Source organism: Lepisosteus oculatus, chromosome 5, assembly GCF_040954835.1.
Source record: "Lepisosteus oculatus isolate fLepOcu1 chromosome 5, fLepOcu1.hap2, whole genome shotgun sequence".
Classification (NCBI taxonomy): domain Eukaryota; kingdom Metazoa; phylum Chordata; class Actinopteri; order Semionotiformes; family Lepisosteidae; genus Lepisosteus; species Lepisosteus oculatus.
Window position 1 is genome coordinate 25,859,014 of NC_090700.1, and position 20,278 is coordinate 25,879,291.

At 37.0% G+C, this 20,278-nt stretch overlaps 1 protein-coding gene across 4 annotated transcripts in view; it reads right to left on the reverse strand.

The window, feature by feature from the left end:
* LOC102693938 (multidrug resistance-associated protein 1-like) overlaps positions 1-20,278 on the reverse strand; it is a 187,280-nt gene that overhangs the window by 63,261 nt on the left and 103,741 nt on the right. For all 4 annotated transcript variants that reach the window (XM_069190221.1, XM_069190220.1, XM_069190223.1 and 1 more), the window contains 4 exons: positions 19,914-20,100; positions 19,376-19,424; positions 8,061-8,121; positions 4,265-4,484 (listed from right to left, as the gene is read on the reverse strand). In XM_069190221.1, coding sequence (XP_069046322.1) covers positions 4,265-4,484; positions 8,061-8,121; positions 19,376-19,424; positions 19,914-20,100 — 517 coding nt within the window. The remainder of the gene's footprint in view (positions 1-4,264; positions 4,485-8,060; positions 8,122-19,375; positions 19,425-19,913; positions 20,101-20,278) is intronic.

Below are 20,278 nucleotides of genomic sequence, written 5' to 3' on the forward strand. Positions count from 1 at the left end.
GGGGTGTTACATTTAGGATAATTCTTTTGGAAGCAGGTGGGTTTTGGTGAGGTACTAGGAAGCGTGATAAGGGTAAGGAACTAGAGTGGTGCCAAAGAAAAGAACATAACAAACAAAATGGAGCTGGCTAGGACAGTGAGGGAAAGCTAATCTGACTACAAAAGAAAACCTGAAACACAGGGTCTTCGGCGTCTTCAACACCCTAGCTAACCTGCACTGACTACCCAAAACCATACAAGAGAAATGGCACCCACCCGTACTAAAGTAGTGTACTAGTACAAAATTAAGTGTGTAAAGTGTACCCAACAACCTAAACTAACATTATATACAAAAGTTCACACAAAAACACAAGTGAACCAGGAATACAAATAAGGGAAAACAAGAGTAATCAACAGGAGCAGGGTACAAAAGAACACAAAAGTTGAACATGTAACACTGGGGCAAGGTAATGGCAAAACAAGGATGAACACACAAACAAACAAAAGTACAAAGAAACTAACAACAAACCAACAAAACATCAAAGCCGAAGCTATACAAAAATACACACACACAAAGCAAAACAAATTAACAAACGAAACCGAAGCAATAACCAGAAGCGAAGCGAAGCAAAGCAAAGCGAAGCGAAAACCAAACGGGAACGAAGTTAAACGAAAGGCCTCTCCTTGCTGAAAACCTCCATGTTATATGCTAAATAAGACGTGTTCTGATTGGCTGAGAGCTAATTGATGATGACGTCATACTGAAAGTGTGGTGTAATGGTGGGCCAATGGGGAAGGGAGAACAATCAAGGGTCAGCAGAGTGGAAATAACAGAAAAAACACGCACAGAACACACACTGGGACGTAACAGCTGTTAATAATGATCAGACACATTATTATATATTCAGAAGTCTTTTTAATGCTGCTTTGTTATTCCCAATCATAATTATAATGTAATATGTACAATTTCATTTTAAGGCGTTAAAATTGCCCCACTGAATAAATAATTCTGAATTTGAATAAAACCGTTTGAACTGGTTTTAAATCTGTGGACAGGATTCAAAATGAGTTTGCTCATTTACGTTTTTATTTCACTATTAATGTAACTGTAGGGTTCGTGTGACAGTGGTTACTGGTCAGTCGGTACGGAATGGAACTGGATGGAAATGGATATTCTTTCTCTTGGCAGTTTGTTAGAGAACAGCCGCAGTAAGAACTCTGCGTCCACACCACACGCATTCTCTATCTACTTCCTGCTCTCCCCCTTTCCTCGTCATGTTCTCCCCCCTTAACCAATCAGAAAGCATGGAGTCACAGTACATTGAGGCTAGTCACCAATTGGACCAGAGAACTCCAAACAATGCAAAAACACCTCAAACTGCTCAACTGAACAAAACACTCACAGGACCTAAGTTTACATTAGTATCACTTAACAATGAATACATTGCAATATATATATAAAAAATAAAAAAATAATTGTTAATACACAATATTTACTATTTTATTTTTGTAAGAAGGAGCTTTTCTTTTTTAGAAGAAATACTTATGCCCTAAGAAGATCCTGAACCCATATTACTGACATACTTATATGATGTTCCTCTTAACTTTATATAGTCAGGATGAGCACGTCAAGACTTTTCCAAAACAACCACAGTAAGTGACAGAGTGAAATTTTTTTATGCATAAAATGTTTATGAAGAAAGTTGCATTTTTTACTTAAACTACCAATACCAGCCTTGACGTTCAGGGACGTAATGCTCCTCTTATTTTTTAATTTTATTTTTATGGTCTGCGACCAAACTTTCCCTTTAGTTGTAAATTTCCGTATTAATATATAATATTAAGCAGATTCAAACATCCACAGTAAAGAGATTAAAAGCAGCAATCTTTTCACAAACAATGAATGCACCACTAGCCAGCCAATTACGTACCAGAAGTTTGCAGTAGTCTGCACGTGGAAATCTGCGGTACGGGTTTTACCGCGCATTGACACGGTGAGGTGCCCTGGCAGTACTTAAGCACTGTAGTATCGGTGTTAAGACATACCTCTCAAATACTGTAAATCAAGTTAAAAATATCTCAAGACCGATTCTGGTCGTAATGAAACCATGCAAGGGAGTTTTTATGTCCATTGCAGTTCTTTTGCAACATGAATATAATTATATCGTTATTAATTTCATGAGATACGCGATTCCATATTATATTCCCTTTTAATCAAATTCTAAAAGTATGCTTGTTGACTCCGGTATCACGTTAGTTAAAGACTTCGAAGCTTACAATGTTTAGGGAGAAATGGAATACCGGTGTGTATTTTTTTCTTTAAAGTACCGAGACCAGCCATATACTGTATGTTTATGTTAAGATTTCCCTTCAGTGGTAAAATTAGATATGAATATTCAATACTTAAACGGGCACACTTAAGACATTAAATATACATATACATAATGTATACAGTACAGTTTGCATACGGTAATATGTTTATGTTACGCGATTAAAAAATAAATAAATAAAACTGGAAGGTCCAGCACCACCATTATGTTTATATGGTTCTTTTTGTTGGTTGGTTGTTATTATGGTTATTAATAATACGATCTATAGTTGAAATCTGAGCCTAAATAAAAAGAAAAAGCAAGTGATTAGGTTTATGAGCAATCTAATAACTTATTCGTTTAAAACGCTATATAAAATAAAGTTTATTATTAATTTGCTGGACAGAGCGGTGAACATTATTATGCATAAGACAAAGATCACGATCCTGATCAGTTTAGAAATCTGTGTACGCTGTAAGGTTTTTACTTCTTAAACTTTTAAAATACACGTTTTGAATAGAAAGAAATCCTCTTCCTGGTACAGTATGTATAGCAAACCAGCACGTCTTTTTTCTCCAATCAGAGGGGTGTCAGATGGTGTCAGCCAATCACCATTCTGCGTTTGGTAGCAACGGGTGACTGTTCTCAGGCGGAAGATGTAAACAGCTTAATGTTCGTGTTAAATAATTTTTTTAAATTCAATTAAACGGGCACAGTTAAGACATTAAATATACATATACATACTGTATACAGTACAGTTTGCATACGGTAATATGTTTATGTTACGCGATTAAAAAACAAATAAATAAAAATGAAAAGTCCAGCACCAGCTGGATTTGAACACACAACCTGCCAGCTGGTAGTCACGCACCTAGACCAGTAGGCTACAAGACAGCTCGCATGAACAGGCAGGCGAAACAGCCCTACACAGCCCTGCCGCAGTACACGGATGTAATCATACCGTTATTAAATTCTTGAGATACGCGATTCCATATTATATTCCCTTTTAATCAAATTCTAAAAGTATGCTTGTTGACTCCGGTATCACGTTAGTTAAAGACTTCGAAGCTTACAATGTTTAGGGAGAAATGGAATCCTGGTGTGTATTTTTTTCTTTTCATGATAGGTGTCGCATTTTAAATCATTTTCGTAGTTAGAAATTATGAAACGCCCTGTTAAAAGCAAGGAAGTTTTTATGCCCGTTGAAGTAAAACAAAATGCCTGACAAAGTATGGCTTGGACAGATTCCAAGTGCTTGTACAAATGTGCTAAAGAAATTATACTTTGAGTATACAGCTTGTCCAAAGTCATCCATTATTAATACTATTAGTAATATCTTCAGTAAAGGCTTTGATGCATAAATATTTCTGATAAAGGTAGGTTGTGTACTTTTGTCCAACTGAGCAATCTTGCTTTCATAAAATATACCAACATTTTAATGACTGATGATTAACATGCTGTAATACACAGTTCAAAATTAAAGGGTCAAATGCTGTACATGAGAGGTTAAGCTCCCCCTGGCGGTTTTACAAGGCGACGCCGGATAGTTAGTCACGTGACACACGTGAACCGCGTGATACCCCGGTGGGCGTGTCGCGGTATGCCGCGAAATACCTCACCCATTTTGAATGGCTGCATCTGTACATGTTGTGTGAATCAAGGGAAGAAAATATCATTTCAATGCATTAAAAATTCTGTTCCTAACACAACACTCTTTGGATTTGTTCAGAGGGGAGAGAGAACACTTTCTGAAAACACTTAATTTTAAGATTTCACAAAAAAGGAACACTTGGGAACCATTTTTTTCTTTCTTGGTTATTCGCCATTGGAAAGAATTAAGAAGCTACCAGAAAACATGCCCAAAATCAAATGCAAGGTCTGCAATTTCTCTGCAGTGAAAAGGTTGCAATTTTGATTCATCACAGCCTGTGATGTCTGGGTGTGATACTCATAAAGCATGTCTTCCAAGGAGTTTACCTTGTATAAGGCCCATTAGTCCGTAGAGGAACAATCGTGAGTCTCGCAGCTTTTTCCATTCACTTTGGTCCTGCACCTGCTTAGCCTCAGTGGTCCAGGTGCTCAGCAGCCAGTTCTGACCCACAGACACCAGGTTCTGACCCATGTAGGCACCAACAGTCAACAGAACCCAGAACCACCCAAATGACTGCAGGTACTTTATAATAACTGATCTTTTCACCTAAATGGAAAGGTATTGATGGTTAAATATAAACATATTAAACATTACCTTAGAAGGTTCCAAAGTATTGAAGTAAAGAAACAAAGGCAACTGTAAGACAATAACCATTTAAATGGCTTAAACAGACTCTATTGATCACTTTTAACTGCTTCATTTTGAGATGGCTAAAAGGAATGTATTTGCACATACCAGATTAAAAACAGTTATAAAAAATAAAAAAAATAATGGTACATGAACCAGAACAAAATCTGTTTTAGATTGCTAGACAACTCTTACAAAAAGTGTAATGAAGCTCAACTGTGTGCATGTGTGTTTTCAGCTTACACTTCATTTAAACATGTATTTCTTTTATTTCAGTTCTTTTCACTCCCCAGGATATCCAAAAATCCACTATCATATAATAAAGGCACATTATTAGTAGTTCTATTACAACATGCATTAGTAATACATCTAGCTACTAATAAAGACAAACATTAAACTCCATTACTAATAAAATACATTTTGTTGCAATTGTGGCACATTAGTTTAGCATAGAGCTTCTTGTTAACTACAGGTTGAAATCTAGTTAGTATGCTGCTTTTCGTTCATTGCATTTGACCCTTTATAATAATAATAAACTTTATTTTATATAGCGCCTATAAAGGTGGCTTCTCAAAGTGCTTTACAGAATGACAACAACAATAAATAAAAAGAATACACAAGATAAAACACCATTACAATATATAGAGGAGACCGTGGATGGTGGTACTAAGAAAAGCAGAGGAGTGAAGAATGGAACCAGTTATGTAAAGGCTCTTCTAAAGAAGAAGATTTTGAGTCTGGATTTGAAGGAGTTTAGAGAAGGTGACTCTCTGATATCCTTGGGCAGAGAGTTCCAGAGCTTGGAGGCGTAACAGAAGAAGGACCTGTCACCCATACAATGTTCACGGGGTTGGGGGACAGTAAGGAGACCAGAATTAGAAGAACGAAGGTTGCAAGGTGGGGAGTAGGATGATAAAAGTTCAGACAGGTACTGAGGTGCCAAGCCATTGTAATGGAAAGTTACTGAGAAAAGGTGTTTTGTCCTAAAAATGTTGTTACGGACAGAGCTGTGCTGCAGAAGCAGCTGGATACTTAGAACAAAGTATGGGTTGGGTGATAGCACCCAACTCGTCAAGGGCACGAGATGTTTTAATAATGTTTATCTCTGCTGCTTGAAGAAGGGAGCATGAGAAACTATTTGAATAACTGGTCTTCTTTACTAAAAGCAAAAACCTATAAGTAATGGAAAATTACTGCTTTGCTTGTCCTTGAAGTGTTGCATCAACAAGGGCTCTCCCTGCTTGCTTTTGAATCAGCTTTCACTTCTCTGCACAGACGGGTGATGGCTTTTTCCCATATTGCAATATGAATAAAGACCTTACTGAGTGAATGAGAATACCTCTCCTGGCTCTTCTTCGATAAAATTCCACAATACCATGAAGAGCCTTGTAGGTGAGCATGAGGATTTCAAAGTCCACATGGAATTTGACAGAAAGCCAGTGCAAGGACTCTAGGATAGGAGTAATGTGATCATTTGCACTAGACCTGGTCAGGATTCTGGCTGCTGAATTTTGGACATAGTGCAGTTTATTCAAAGTAGATTTAGATACCCCAGTGAGTAGAACATTACAGTAGTCAATTCCACAGTTACAGCCACAGTTAGTGATAGCATAGGGCGTAGCCTAGCGATATTTCTGAGGTGAAAAAAAGATGTTTTGACAATATGCTGCACATGTGGGTTGAATGTTAAGCCAGAATCGAATATAACCCCAAGGTTCTTCAATTAAGATTGAAGCTCAAACACAGAACCATCTACAGCTAGGGTTACTTAACTGGCTTTACGAAGTTGATGGGGATGCTAATAAGCATGACTTCACAAATTTTGAGTCATCCAAATTTTTATGTCAGAGATGCAATTAGATAGAATAGAGACAGCCACATCGGTGTCAGGTTTGGTATGGATGTATATTTGAGTATCATCAGCATAGAAATGATAGCTGAGGCCATGTGATCTTAAAAGCTGACCAAGTGGAAACATGTAAATGCTGAAGAGAAAGGGGCCCAGTATTGAGCCCTGAGGAACACCAGACTTAACAAGACCAATTTCAGACCTATACCCATTAAGAGAGACAAAGTGACAGCAATCAGTGAGGTAAGATTTGAACCATTTGAGAGCAGTGTCAGAAACTCCAAACACAGTCTCAAGACGAGAAAGTAAGATGTTATGGTCAACAGTGTCAAAAGCAGCACTGAGATCAAGAAGGATGAGTATAGAAAGAGAACCAGAATCAGAAGCTATTTGAAGATCGTTAGTAACTTTGACCAGGGCAGTTTCTGTGCTGTGAAGTTGGCTGAAGCCAGATTGGAGGGGTTCGAAAAGGTTATTTGCCATGAGGTGGTTATGTAACTGAAGTGTGACAGCATGTTCTAGAATTTTTGGAAGAAAGCGTAAGTTGGAGATGGGGCAAAAATTGTTAAGGTTGTTGAGAGCCATGTTGAACTTTTTTGGCTCGGGGGTAATGACAGCAGTTTTGAGGACCATTGGTACAATACCAGTGCTCAAGGATTCATGTATAATATTGAGGACAATGGGACAGAGAGAAGAGAAAGAGGACTGAAATAAATTGTTGGGAATGAGATCTAAAATAGATGTGGTGTGTTTCATATGTGTAACTAGTTTATTGAGGGATGCTGAGTCAAGAAAAGAGAAGCTGGAGATAAGGGAACCAGAAAAGTTGGATGAGGATGGAGGAGGTATGGAAATGATATGCGTAGTGGAGAGAATGTGATATTGTGGATCTTAGAACTAAAAAAATCTAAGAATATGTTGCAAAGTTGCGATCAGGCAGGTAATGTTTGGCTTTAGCAAGCTTTTGATGATGGAGAAAAAATGTCTGGGGTTGTTATGGTGATTTTCAATGATGTGAGAGAAGTAGATGGATCTAGCAGACTCTATATTAACCTTATATGACTAATATTTAAAAAATAACTCTTTAGAAGTTTATAGATTAATCATGCAGAATTCAGAAAATAACTCACTGTTTAGCAACAAAATGAGTAAGGTCTCACAGACTCAGGTTTGAGACAAAGTAAGGAATTGTGATTAACAGACAAAAAAAAAACATTGCAGAAAAAACACAACCTGACACCAATGTTCTGCTATGAATACTGTACCTGTGGCTCACACACATTATGTTGGTAAAAGAAATCTAAAGCAGATGCTTATTTTGCAATGTTCAGTGTCTCCCAAGTGATTCATTTTCTCAACAACAACAAAAACCACCAGAAAGATACAAAAATAGTAAAATAAATTTAAATGTTGCTTGATTTTCACATATAAATATAAAAAATAGATATTTTTTGTTGTACCCTTTTAGCCCATCTATCCTAAGTGTTAGCACCCTATTGATCCAAGAATTTCATTCAGTGGTTTCTTGAAAGAATCTAGGGTATCATCTTTGGTTGGGATTTCTACTGGTTTTCAATAAAGAATTCTGTGGTGTTAAAATGTGACAATAAAGAGAGAGATGACATGAAGAGAGAAATTTAACTTACATTTCCTGTTGCAACAACTTCTTTTTTCATCAAACATTGAGCAGGGGTTTGATGAAGATGCCTAACATACAAAAACGTTAGGATATCAACAATCACATTTTATAAACATGATTATACTTTATCTTCTGGGGAAAATCTAAATTTACCGAGACTGTATAATTTATCAGCACAATCAGGCAGTGCATTTTGCACATTCAGCAAGATTACTATTAAACGTACTGTGTTAATTCATATACTGGATAGGTATATCAATTTCAAACCAATGAGACAATAAATATTTACATAGTAAAATCTAGAAGTTTTCTGTGAAATCTGGACCTGGATAGATTCTACAAAATATCTGTTCATCAATACATTCTCTATAGAAATTATATTGATTATTGAGTAAATAATTTAAAAAAGGAAGTGGGTTATTACTTTATCTTTATTTTTCTCTTGTAAATGTTAGATTACAATATTTATTATTATTTATTAAATTTAATCTATGTATCGGATCTATTGGTAATTTTATTTAAAATTGGTTCAATTTGCCATCACACTTCAAAGTTTTAACCTTTTTATGGATACATGCTGAAATATATTTCACACATACTGTCTTTAAAATCATACGGCATCATGCTATATTTACTGTATATACAGTATATTTATACAGTATACCCTCAGTTAATTGTATGCTTTTGGTTCGGCATATCTGTGGATATCACTTTGTGCGTGTGGCATGTTGGGAAAGTAGTTTTTGTTCATGTTTTAAGACTACAGTACATGCACGGAATGCAAGGAATGACTAGTGTTTTTATGAAACAGGCCATTTGATTGCTGATTGCCTTATGTCAAAACCCAACAAAGAACGAATTGAAGTAGACTGCTGACGACTGTAAATTCAGCCCCATCCCCAAAGCAAAACAGCCTATTTCAAATAATAAAAACAGTGGGACCTAACACCCCCACCCTTTGTGACAAATATAATGTGTATTAAAGAAGTTCAAGAAGGGAGCTGCATTGCATGAGTTGGAAGGGAATGGAACATGTGAAGGTTAATTCCACGCTGAAAGGAAAAGAAAAGAGACTGGTGATAGATTTCAGGAGGAAGAGTATTTAACCTACTCCTTTCTACATCAATGGGGGTGGCCTGGAAATAGTGGACTCATACAAGTACATGGGAGTGCACATCGACGATAAATTAGAAATGGTCTATGAACACCTAGGCCATCTTCAAAGAGGGTCAGAGACAACTTTACTTCTTTAGGAGGCTCAAGTCCTTTAACATGTGTAGTAAGATGCTCCATATGTTCTATCAGTTGGTTGTGGTGAGTGCCATTTTCTATGTGGTGGTGTGCTGGGGCTCTGGGATTAGAGCAGGGGATGCTAACAGGCTGAGCAAGCTCATCAAAAGAGCAAACTCTATCATTGGGTCTGACCTGAACCCCCTGGAGGTAGCGGCTGAGAGGAGATAGGTGTCCAAATTAATGACCATCATGGACAATGTTGCCCATCCCCTCTATGACATGCTTGTGAGAATGAAAACCACGTACAGCAATAAGCTGTTCCAACCACAGTGCGACATGGAGCACTACAGAAGGTTATTCTTGCCTTCTGCCATAAGACTGTACAACTCATCCACAATGTGTCTGGGCAGGGGCAAGATATAATATATAATATAATATATTCTAGGGACTTGTGCAATATATTTTTATATTTAAATATTTTATATTTATATTTATAATATATTATATTATATATTTATATTATATATTTATATTTATAAAGTGCATTATAACTTTTTTGTGAACTGTTCTGTTTTTTGTATATTCTATACTGTGAGCAACGTTTTTAGTGCACTTTTCACTGACTGTATTGTATGAATTGTATTGTTTCATTACACTATTCTATGTTGACTGTGCTAAGCTGCTTTTGCACAGCAATTTCCCACACGGGATCAATAAGGTATCTATTACTTGTTCCTTTACAGCGTACACCTGCTGACGCAGCTATCCACCTTAAGTATAAATGGATAACATGACAACATGAATGAACACGAATGAGTTGACAAACATGAATACTGTCAATGGCAGGAATAAAAACTAGTTCTACTGTGTGAGAACACAGGTCTACAACAGAACTTAAATCAAATTTGTATGTATACAGATGCAGCCATTCAAAATGCAGACGATACCGCATTATTTTGCGGTGCGCATTAAGCAGTCTACCGCGAGTTACCAGTACATACCGCTAGTTACCGTAAATTCTCCTATAATACCGCAAGTAAAATAATAGTATCCGGAATTTCCGCAAGGTGGAGCTAATAAAGCTCAAACTCTCATGTTTGAGCTGTCGCCATCAAAGTCTTTAAAGAAGATATTACTGATAGTATTAATAATGAATGACCTTGGACAAGCTGTAAACTCAAAGTATTACCCTGGTCCACATTATTTTTTTCATTGACTGTCTTTGTAAATCATGCAAAGTACAGCAATTTTTGAGAATCGATTCACCATGCCTTTCAAATGCTCATAAAAGAGATTGATTTAGAACATAAACATATTACCGTATGCAAACTGTACTGTATACAGTACGTATATGAATATTTAATGTCTTTACTGTGGCCATTTAAGTATTGAATATTTATATGGAATTTTACCACTGAAGGGAAATCTTAGTACCTGAGCATAAAAAGAATAGGAGCATACTGTAACACGTGTGAAGGCCATAAACGATATTAATTTTGGAACTTAAACATACAGTATATGGCTGGTCTAGTTACTTTAAAGAAAACATACACACCAGTATTCCATTTCTCCCTAACTATTTTAAGCATCGAAGTCTTTAACTAACGTGATACTGGAGTCAACAAGCATACGTTTAGAATTTGATTAAAAGGGAATATAATATGGAATCGCGTATCTAAAGAAATTAATAACGATTTAATTATATTCATGTTGCAAAAGAACTGCAACGGACATAAAAACTCCCTTGCTTTTAACAGAGCATTCCATAATTTCACAGGGCTGTTTCGCCTCTCTCTTCATGCAACTTCCCTTGTAGCCCACTGGTCCACGTGCTTGATTATCAACTTACGGGTTGTGTGTTCAAATCCAGCTGGTGCTGTGACTTTTCTTTTAACAAACATTTCTTCAAAAAAATAGAATAGCAATATTATGGACAATCAATTGACTTTTATATTTCAAAATATCACAACATGATCGAATTTAAGTCATTCTTGATAACAATGAATAGTCACCTTCTTCCCTTCTGACAACGGTCCCTGCTTCTGCTTCCTGCTTCTATGGTGTGTGCGTTGGGGGGGGATCCCTTCAGATCTCCCTTCAGATTTAAAAGGTTAATAATCATATCTTCAGTGTCACATCTTACCAGTGCAGCTGATCTTTTGCTGCCTGGGTGGGTCAACTATCACAAAGCTTTAGGGAACCTAACATTTATATATCAACAAATTATAGATTTGGAATAGAGTAAATTTTTATAGAGAAATGGAGGCTGGACAGTATGCGTTACAATATAAACATTTATATTGATTTAAATCGCGTTTTGATTTAAATCGCAAACACGTGTTTAATTATATGTGTTTTTTTTAATCATAATCAGACAAATGCAACATAAATTGATACGGTATCTTTGTCTTCGAAGTATCTTAATAAACGTTCAGCATAGCTTTCTCCCCGTTTAGATTTATTTTTCTTGGGATTCTGGGATCAAACGTGGAAGGATTAGATTGTAATCGTTTTTATTTTTCAAATAGGTTTTAGAAAAGTGTAATCTATACCTGCCCAGACTGTACGCCTGCTTCACTGCCGACCAGTGCGGCTGTCCCACAGTGAAGCCGGCGTACCTAAACCCCGCCCTGACCACTTTCACTCCAGTCCTGCTCTTCCCCGCGCACCCCAGCCGGGAGCTCTTCGGCCTCTGCCCGGGACGAATATATATTTAGATATTTACACCCGGCGCGGCACCGAGGGAGAGTCTGCATTTATAACTTTATAGCAATATGAAGCATCTCCTTTTACTTTTACGTCCCTTAAATACATTGAGCACAGCTTTCTCACCACTTAGATTACTTTTTGATACCATCCTTACACAAAGCAGAAAGTTCTTGTATTTTCCGATGACATACAGTACAAGTGGAAAGATTACAGATTTTAATCGTCTTTAATTTTGTTACGTTATATGTCTTAGGAACGTTTCATCTATACAAACACCACAAAACTATTCTCGATTGTATTTCTGAATCTTATGTTACACCTACAGTAGTTCGCTGCTTTAAATACATCGAATTAAGAAAGTTAGGTGTAGCACTTTAGATCTTTTTTCTAAACCAGGGAAAATCTGATCATGTTTCTCTATAACAATAATAAAAAACATTATTTTACATATCACCTTTAAAAGTGGTATCTCAAAGCAATACAGTAGATGTAAACCACAGATTACAAGGTAAATACCCAGACAAACACAAACGCATTTTTAATAAAATGCTTTTATTCATTCAGCAGAGAGAGAGAGAGACATCCAGCAGAGACAGACACACACAGGTTTTCATTGACAAAAAGTAATTGTTTTTTTTTACATTCCTCTTGTCTAACAGGAATGTTTTGTTTGTGGACATACTGTCCACAAACATGAGACTGTGTTTCTCAGACTCACAGTCCCGAATGTCCCCCGCCCCGGTCAACAATCCTAGGAAGAACACGAAACAGCCTGTTAATAAAATTGTTACAATTTTGTTCGGTCAGTTCTTCCTCCCAGAATTTATAGATCGCATCGATCAGTTCCTGCTTTGTGACGGGCTTAGCAGTTTTCCGAACGTAGTCTTTCAGCAAATACCAAACCATCTCTATCGGATTTAGATCTGGGGATTCGGCTGGAGTTTTCACCCAGTTCACTCCTTCTGCTACAAGCCTCGCCCTTGCTGCTGTGTGTTTCGGATCGATGTCTTGAAAGAGACGGTGCCTTGATCCAAAGAGATCCCTGATATATGGGGTGGCATGCTGTGTGACCACGACTTCCTCGAAGAATTCACGGTCCATAATTCCTTCGAAAATAAGAAGTGGTCCCGGGCCTCTTCTAGATATACCCCCCCAGACGTGAACCTTCAGTGGATGTTTGGGCTTTGGCTTGTCCACATATCTCCCCTTCTTGCAAAATGACATTGTTGAAAACTGTTCCAGAGCCACTGTTGTTTCGTCAGTGAAAAGTACATCCTGAAATGCCTCCCCCTGTTCAATCCATTTGGAGCGCTTGTTTGAGTCTTTTCTCTTTGTTTTTTAGCCTTATCATGGGGCATGTGTTGGTTTTTCTTGCTTCCTGCGCACTCTTCTTATCAATATCGGACTAACGGTCGCACTGAGGTCAGTCCATAGCCGTCTTTGGACTTGCATCGCCAGTAGCTCATCATTTTCATCAGTCAGATTGTCGATAGCTCGCACAATAGGACTTGAAAAAAAAGAGTGCGTAGTTGTATTTACATGCAAGAAAAGTATTTTTAGAAAGTTATTTACCTTTGAATCGTCCTCGGTTTAGATTCTCTTTGCCTCCTCTCCCCTTTATAATTTCGTCTCACTGTGCTTTCGGAAACGAAGATGTCCATTGAAGCCAAATGCTGTACAATGTCCTGTGTTGACTTCCCGTTTCTTTTCATCTTCATTATTTGGTGTGAGAGAGTCTTTGTGATTTTGGCCATTGTCCATCTCCTTACCAAAGCGATACAGTGGTGCAGCTTGAATTCTGTACCTATGTACTGTACGGTATGGTACAGATAAAACGTACACCATACCGAAGAGCTAATACCAGGACACCAGGAAATGTGTCTGATGCATTAGCAAGTTAAAACAATTGTGTTGAAAACCTGGGCTTAACAGCTGTCCCTTTTTCTGATCACTCGCTCTCTGGATACACGTCTCACCTGTCCTGTTCTTTGTTTTCCTAATTTGCTGATTATACCTGCTGCGACCTACTCCTACCCTCACACCTAAAGAAGACTCTTTTAAATTTCTTGGCGCTGTTCATTGTGCAATTAACCCTTGTATGTGCTGTCCTTAAGGTGATATCACATAAAGGTTATACTGCTATTTAATTGGATAAAAAAAAACATTTTGAATCCCCGCGGAATACATTCCATAAGAATCAGCGCTTTTATATATCGCCTTTAAAGGTGGCTTCTCAAAACGCTTTACAGGATAAAAACAACAATAACAGCAACAACAACAATATTGTATTTCATTGCACTTTGACAGAGCGTCCTTAAATCAACTGTTGACTCTTCTCTCTTTACTACTTGTTTGGAGTGACTGAGCTCCACTCTGTACCACACAATGATCACCCCAGGGTCTCTGACCCGGGTGATTTGGTTTTTTTTGACAGAGGGCAAAAAACTCTCTCTCGCTTGCCCTCCCCCCCTGTGTATTGTCTGTTTTTTTGTGCTGTCCTTTGACAAAACAATGCTCGCCAGATAATGTGAATCGAAACCTGTTTTTCTAGCTTTTAAAGTCGTGCGATGTGTAAGCGGGAACACATCATTATATCTTACATATGAAAAATACATAATATAGCTCCAAAACAAATGCAAACGTGTTTTTAATAAGATGCTTTTATTCACTCATAATCCGACAATTTCAGGAAGACTAAGGAAGGACTAAGGGAATTGTTGTCTGTTGTTGAAGCTCTGTGAGCTCGATGACTTTGAGACCACTTGTTATCCCAGGTTGTTTGAATCGCCACAATTCAAATAGAGAAAAAAGAGCTGACTGACAAGATTTAAGATGTGGCTGTCAATGTTGGATAAAAAAAACACATTGCCCGACGTTTGTTGCATTGTTTGAAAAATAACTTTATTTCGAGAGACTGGATAAGTAATTCAAGTGTTTTTTTTAACTTCCTGAAAAACAACTAATAATTTAACTATATGTGCAAACGTTTTATGATATGTCGCTGTTGTGAATGTCTCTGGACATGTGCTGGCTGGACAGGAGGCTCTACTTAACTGTACACAGAGAGGGGCGGGAGAGGGGGACAAGCCGATACATACTCTTAGAGTTTGATTAATAGGGTATATAATATAAAAATATAGTACTAAAAATAAGATACACTCTACAGACATTCACAACAGCGACTGTCAGAAGATAGGACACAGTGGCTCAGATACCCGCTGAATGGAAAGGGGCACTTTAATGTTCTGTATGGCTAATACTAAAGCCAATACTTTAATATTCTTTTCTGTATGTTTAACAATAGTGGGTACTGGCCTAATTCGGCCCTGCTCCCGTTGTTAGGTGTTAATGTGTTGTTGTTAAGTGTGAATTTGTACCTGTTTCCCTGAGGTCTTGCTTTTTTTCTGGAAAACCCTAACTCTGGTCTTGTCCAGATTGACTGTCAGCGCCCAGGTCTGACAGTGCTGCTCCAGCAGTGACAGGTTCTGCCGCAGCCTCTGTTCTGTGGGCGACAGCAGGACCAGGTCGTCTGCAAAGAGCAGGAACTCGATTTCTGTAATTAATGCAAATCAGTAAATCAAGGGACAAAACAATTGTTGTGCCCGGCTCCTCAATGGGCTTTGACGTGCTAATGCTAATTGGTTTAACAGTCCGGGTGTGGCAAGCCTCTGATGTCTCCTGACTTCGGCAAAAAGAACCTGCCTTTCATTGGACGGGAAAGCAAGAGCCGACCGCTATGCCGCCCATCGTGTTTCGAAATCTTGTGACTTTTGAAATGTACTGGGGGTGGACCACGTCTGTAAATTTCAATGGGTCCAGAGGCAAAAGTACTTGCCTTTCAATCTCCGGGAAACCATTAGTAGCACGGTGAATCGGAGATTCTCAACCCTTCCTTCGTGCGACTGGAAAATAATTTGTGATCGGATCAACGGAATTCTCCTTAGAAGGAGGCGCTCTTTTCCTCTAGTCTAACAGTCTGTCCACAAACAAAACATTCCTGTTAGACAAGAGGAATATAAAAAAAACAATTACTTTTTGTCAATGAAAACCGGTGTGTGTGTCTCTATCTGCTGGATGTCCCTCTCACTCTCTGTTGAATGAATAAAAGCATTTTATAAAAAATGCGTTTGTGTTTGTCTGGTATTTACTTTGGTCCTTTTAACTGTTTTTCCATATATTGCATTGCTTTGAGATGCCACATTTAAAGGTGATATGTAAAATAATGTTTTTTATTATTGTTATAGAGAAACATGATCAGATTTTCCCGGGTTCAGAAAAAAAGATCTAAAGTATACTAGTTTGTCACTCTTCTCATCCCCTCTCTGCTAAATGGCTTTTGAATAGAGTCACATGAAGAGAGAGGTGAAACAGCCTTACACAGCCCTGTCGCAGTACACGAATATAATTATATCTTACTAATTTCTTTAGATACGCGATTCTTTTAATACAGTCTTTGCTGTGCTCTTGAGGGTCCTTGTGATATTCCGAGCTCTGGTTGAATGATAAGTGTTGCAGTTTAAATAATTTTCGCAGTTAGAAATTATGAAACGCTCTGTTAAAAGCAAGGGAGTTTTTATGTCCGTTGCAGTAAAAGAAAATGTCTGACAAAGTAGGGCTTGGACAGATTCCAAGTGCATTTGTGCAATTTACGTTGCATTGTCCATTGTGCTGCTGTAATACAGTTTAAAATAATTCAAAGTCTAAACTGTATCAGTTTTATTTATGGGTTGCAATTTTGAGCTTTCTGGCAAGAGGAGACACCCAAATTAATAATGTAACATGCCACTGTTTGTGCATGAACAAAGTTATACTGCTATTTCCTTAGATACGCGATTAAAAAAAATAAAAAAAATGTTTGAATCCCCGGCGGAACACATTCCATAAGAATCAGCGCTTTTATATATCGTCTTTAAAGGTGGCTTCTCAAAACGTTTTACAAGGATAAAAACAACAATAACAGCAACAACAACAATATTGTATTTCATTACACTTTGAAAACCAAGTAATAACTTAACTATATGTGCAAACGTTTTATGATATGTCGCTGTTGTGAATGTCTCTGGAGTGTATCTTATTTGCCTGTCTGTCCTGGCTCTCTCGCTCGCCCTCCCCCCCTCTCTCCCTCAATTCAATTAAATTCAAGGTGGTTTATTAGCATGACAGATGGGTACAATCAGTGTTGGGTATTTACTTTGCTTTGAGATTCCACTTTTAAAGGTGATATATAAAATCAAGGCTTTAACTTGCTTTAACTCCACAAGTCTGAGTTCTCGTGTCTGTCCTATCCGAACCCGAAAGTATTACAATATGTATCTTTATAGCAGGTGGTGTACAACTTTTTAGCATAGATTACACTTTTATAAAATGTGTTTAAAAAATAAAAACGATTACAATCTAATTTTTCTATGTTTGATCCCAAGATCCCAAGAAAAATAAATCTAAACGGGGAGAAAGTTATGCTGAAAGTTTATTAAGATACTTAAAACGCAAAGATATCAATTTATGTTGCATCTGTCTGATTGTGAATCAAACAACACATATATTTAAACACGCGTTTACGATTTAAATCAATATAAATGTTTATATTGTAACGGATAGGTGACTATTCATTGTTATTAAAATGACTTAAATTCGATCATGTTGTGATATTTAGAAATATAAATTTGTTTGGTGCGAGTGAGGTTTTATTTAATCTCTGACCAAGGGAAAAGTTTCATTTTTTCAAAGAAATGTTTGTTAACAAAAAAAGTCATGGCTCCAGTGGGATTTGATCACAGACCATGTGACGTGGAAGTCAGGAACCTAACCCACAGCGCTACCGGTAAGGTCACATGGAGAGTGCTGAAAAAGCACTACAGAAACATTATCAACAGACAATGTACAACGTGTACTATTCTTGTGTTGCGGTACATGAATATAATTATATCATTATTAATTTCTTTAGATACACAATTCCATATTATATTACCTTTTAATCAAATTCTAAAAGTATGCTTGTTGACTCCGGTATCTCGTTAGTTAAAGACTTTGATGCTTAAAATGTTTAGGGAGAAATGGAATACTGGTGTGTATTTTTTCTTTAAAGTACCAAGACCAGCCATATACTGTATGTTTATGTTCCAAAATTAATATCGTTTATGGCCTTCACACGCGTTAGAGTATGCTCCTCTTCTTTTTATGCTCAGCTACTAAGATTTCCCTTCAGTGGTAAAATTCCATATAAATATTCAATACTACAACGGGCACAGTAAAGACGTTTACTGTAAATCTTTCTACGACAGACCAACGGATCATGAGTGCCCCTTTCAGTCAACCAATCACGTACCGCGTGTCATCGTGCGTCACAATGCGCGACGACGTAGCCAATTACCTCTGGTACGTGTCTGTACCGCGCACTTTGAATGGCTGCATCTGTATATATAATCATTAAAATCCAGAATAAAAAAGTGGTATTAAAAAGACCACTGAAACAAAAATAAAAAATTAGAAGTCTTACAGAGTGAAAAGTACAAAAAATTGGGAGAGTATAAGTATAATAACTGAACATCATTAATATATTAATTAATGAATAATAAATAATGAAAAATTATAAACATCCATAGCAGGTAATATTAGCTAAAGATAAAAAAGACGCTACACAGCAGTATTTTACCTTCTTCATAAACATTTTCTTCATTAATGTCTTTATCTGTGTACAGAGTGACAAATCAGAGGGGTATATTGATGGCTTAGTTTCATTGTCTCCTTTCAGTTGGGTGCGGGAAGTGAGGGGGAAACTGGAATACAGTTTTAGTTTCACTCTTTCTTGTCTAGAGAAGGAAAAGCTCGAATGACTTTAGAGCAATTTGCAACAATTTTTATTTTCTTTGAGATGCTACTTTGAAGTGTAAAGGAAAATGAAACTGTCAATAAAATGACTACTAGGTCAGCTATATGGTTGAAATATAATAGTAATATATTTTATATATATCATACTTTGTTAATTTCTGTTTTAAATATCTAATATATAAACAATAGATTAACAATGTTAAATAAAATAATTTTCTATTAATAAATCTGTTTTTATGACATTGATGTTTATATTAATTTTATTAAATATTAACTTTACATTCATGATCTCTTAAGAGTTAGGCACCCTCTTGCCAAAAGGTTCCTTTCCAAAGGTATTTTGCACACTAACATCATTGCTACTATTCCTAACAATTGTATTTTCAATAAAATACTATATGTGAAGTAGTTAGTTTTGTATAGTGTAATTCATATGCATGTTATCATATTAGGTATCTCCTTTATTGGATGTAGGGGGGAAGGGGTTCTACCTTCTGAAGTGGAGACACTCAATCTGCGAGTAACCTGCTAGGTTTGAAAACAAAAACTCACCCATCTGACATTTCCCTAAAGACTGGGCCAACCTGCTGCTTCTTCATTTCTAGAGGAAAATGTTATGATCACACTGTTAAAACTGGCAGCACACCATCATAGAAAAGTTAAATAATTTATTGTTTTTGTCTTCAGACTATTAATGAAAGGCAAAAGTGCTCATTATTATAGTTTCTATTGCAATTGGAAAATTAATAAATGTGAGGGGTTGACACAAAGCAAATGTATTTAGAAATCCCATTGACTGCAGTGCTCAGCTAACTAAGAAACAGCTGATAGTGACAGGCAGCAATGGTCAAAACAGGAAAACAGCTGAACTGCAGTTCAGTTCATATATATGTAGCTCTACTTATTAGGATTTATAAGATTATAGACAGGATTCATTGACCTGAGTAATGTAATCTCTTGGCTATCACATAACTCACACTATCCATTATTAGAAAAAGGGAATATTGGAATTGTACACATTATTATAAACATGTATTTTCTAAGATGGCCTAAAGTACACAGCAAGTAAAGTTAAAAGGCAGGAACATACTCTCTGGACTGTGTCTTCTCTGGCCTTCAGGAACATGGCAATATGACTGCAGGAACTCTGCAGCCTTTTGCTTACTAGACAATAGGCTCTGGTAAGAGCCAATTTCAGTGATTTTCCCATTTTCCATTACCACAATCTGGTCTGCAAGCGGTAGAACTGTGGTGTTGTGAGTCACCAACACGCGTGTCTGAAAGATAATGTGCATTATTTCACAAACTGCTAGGTTCAGACCCATCACTAAATTAATTAAACCACTTTTAACACTCTTTAGTTCCTTAGGTGCTAAAATACAGACTGATATTTTAGGCCAAAGAAACTTAATTTATTAATAATCTAGACAGCAGGACATTTTTCTGAAGCTTCTG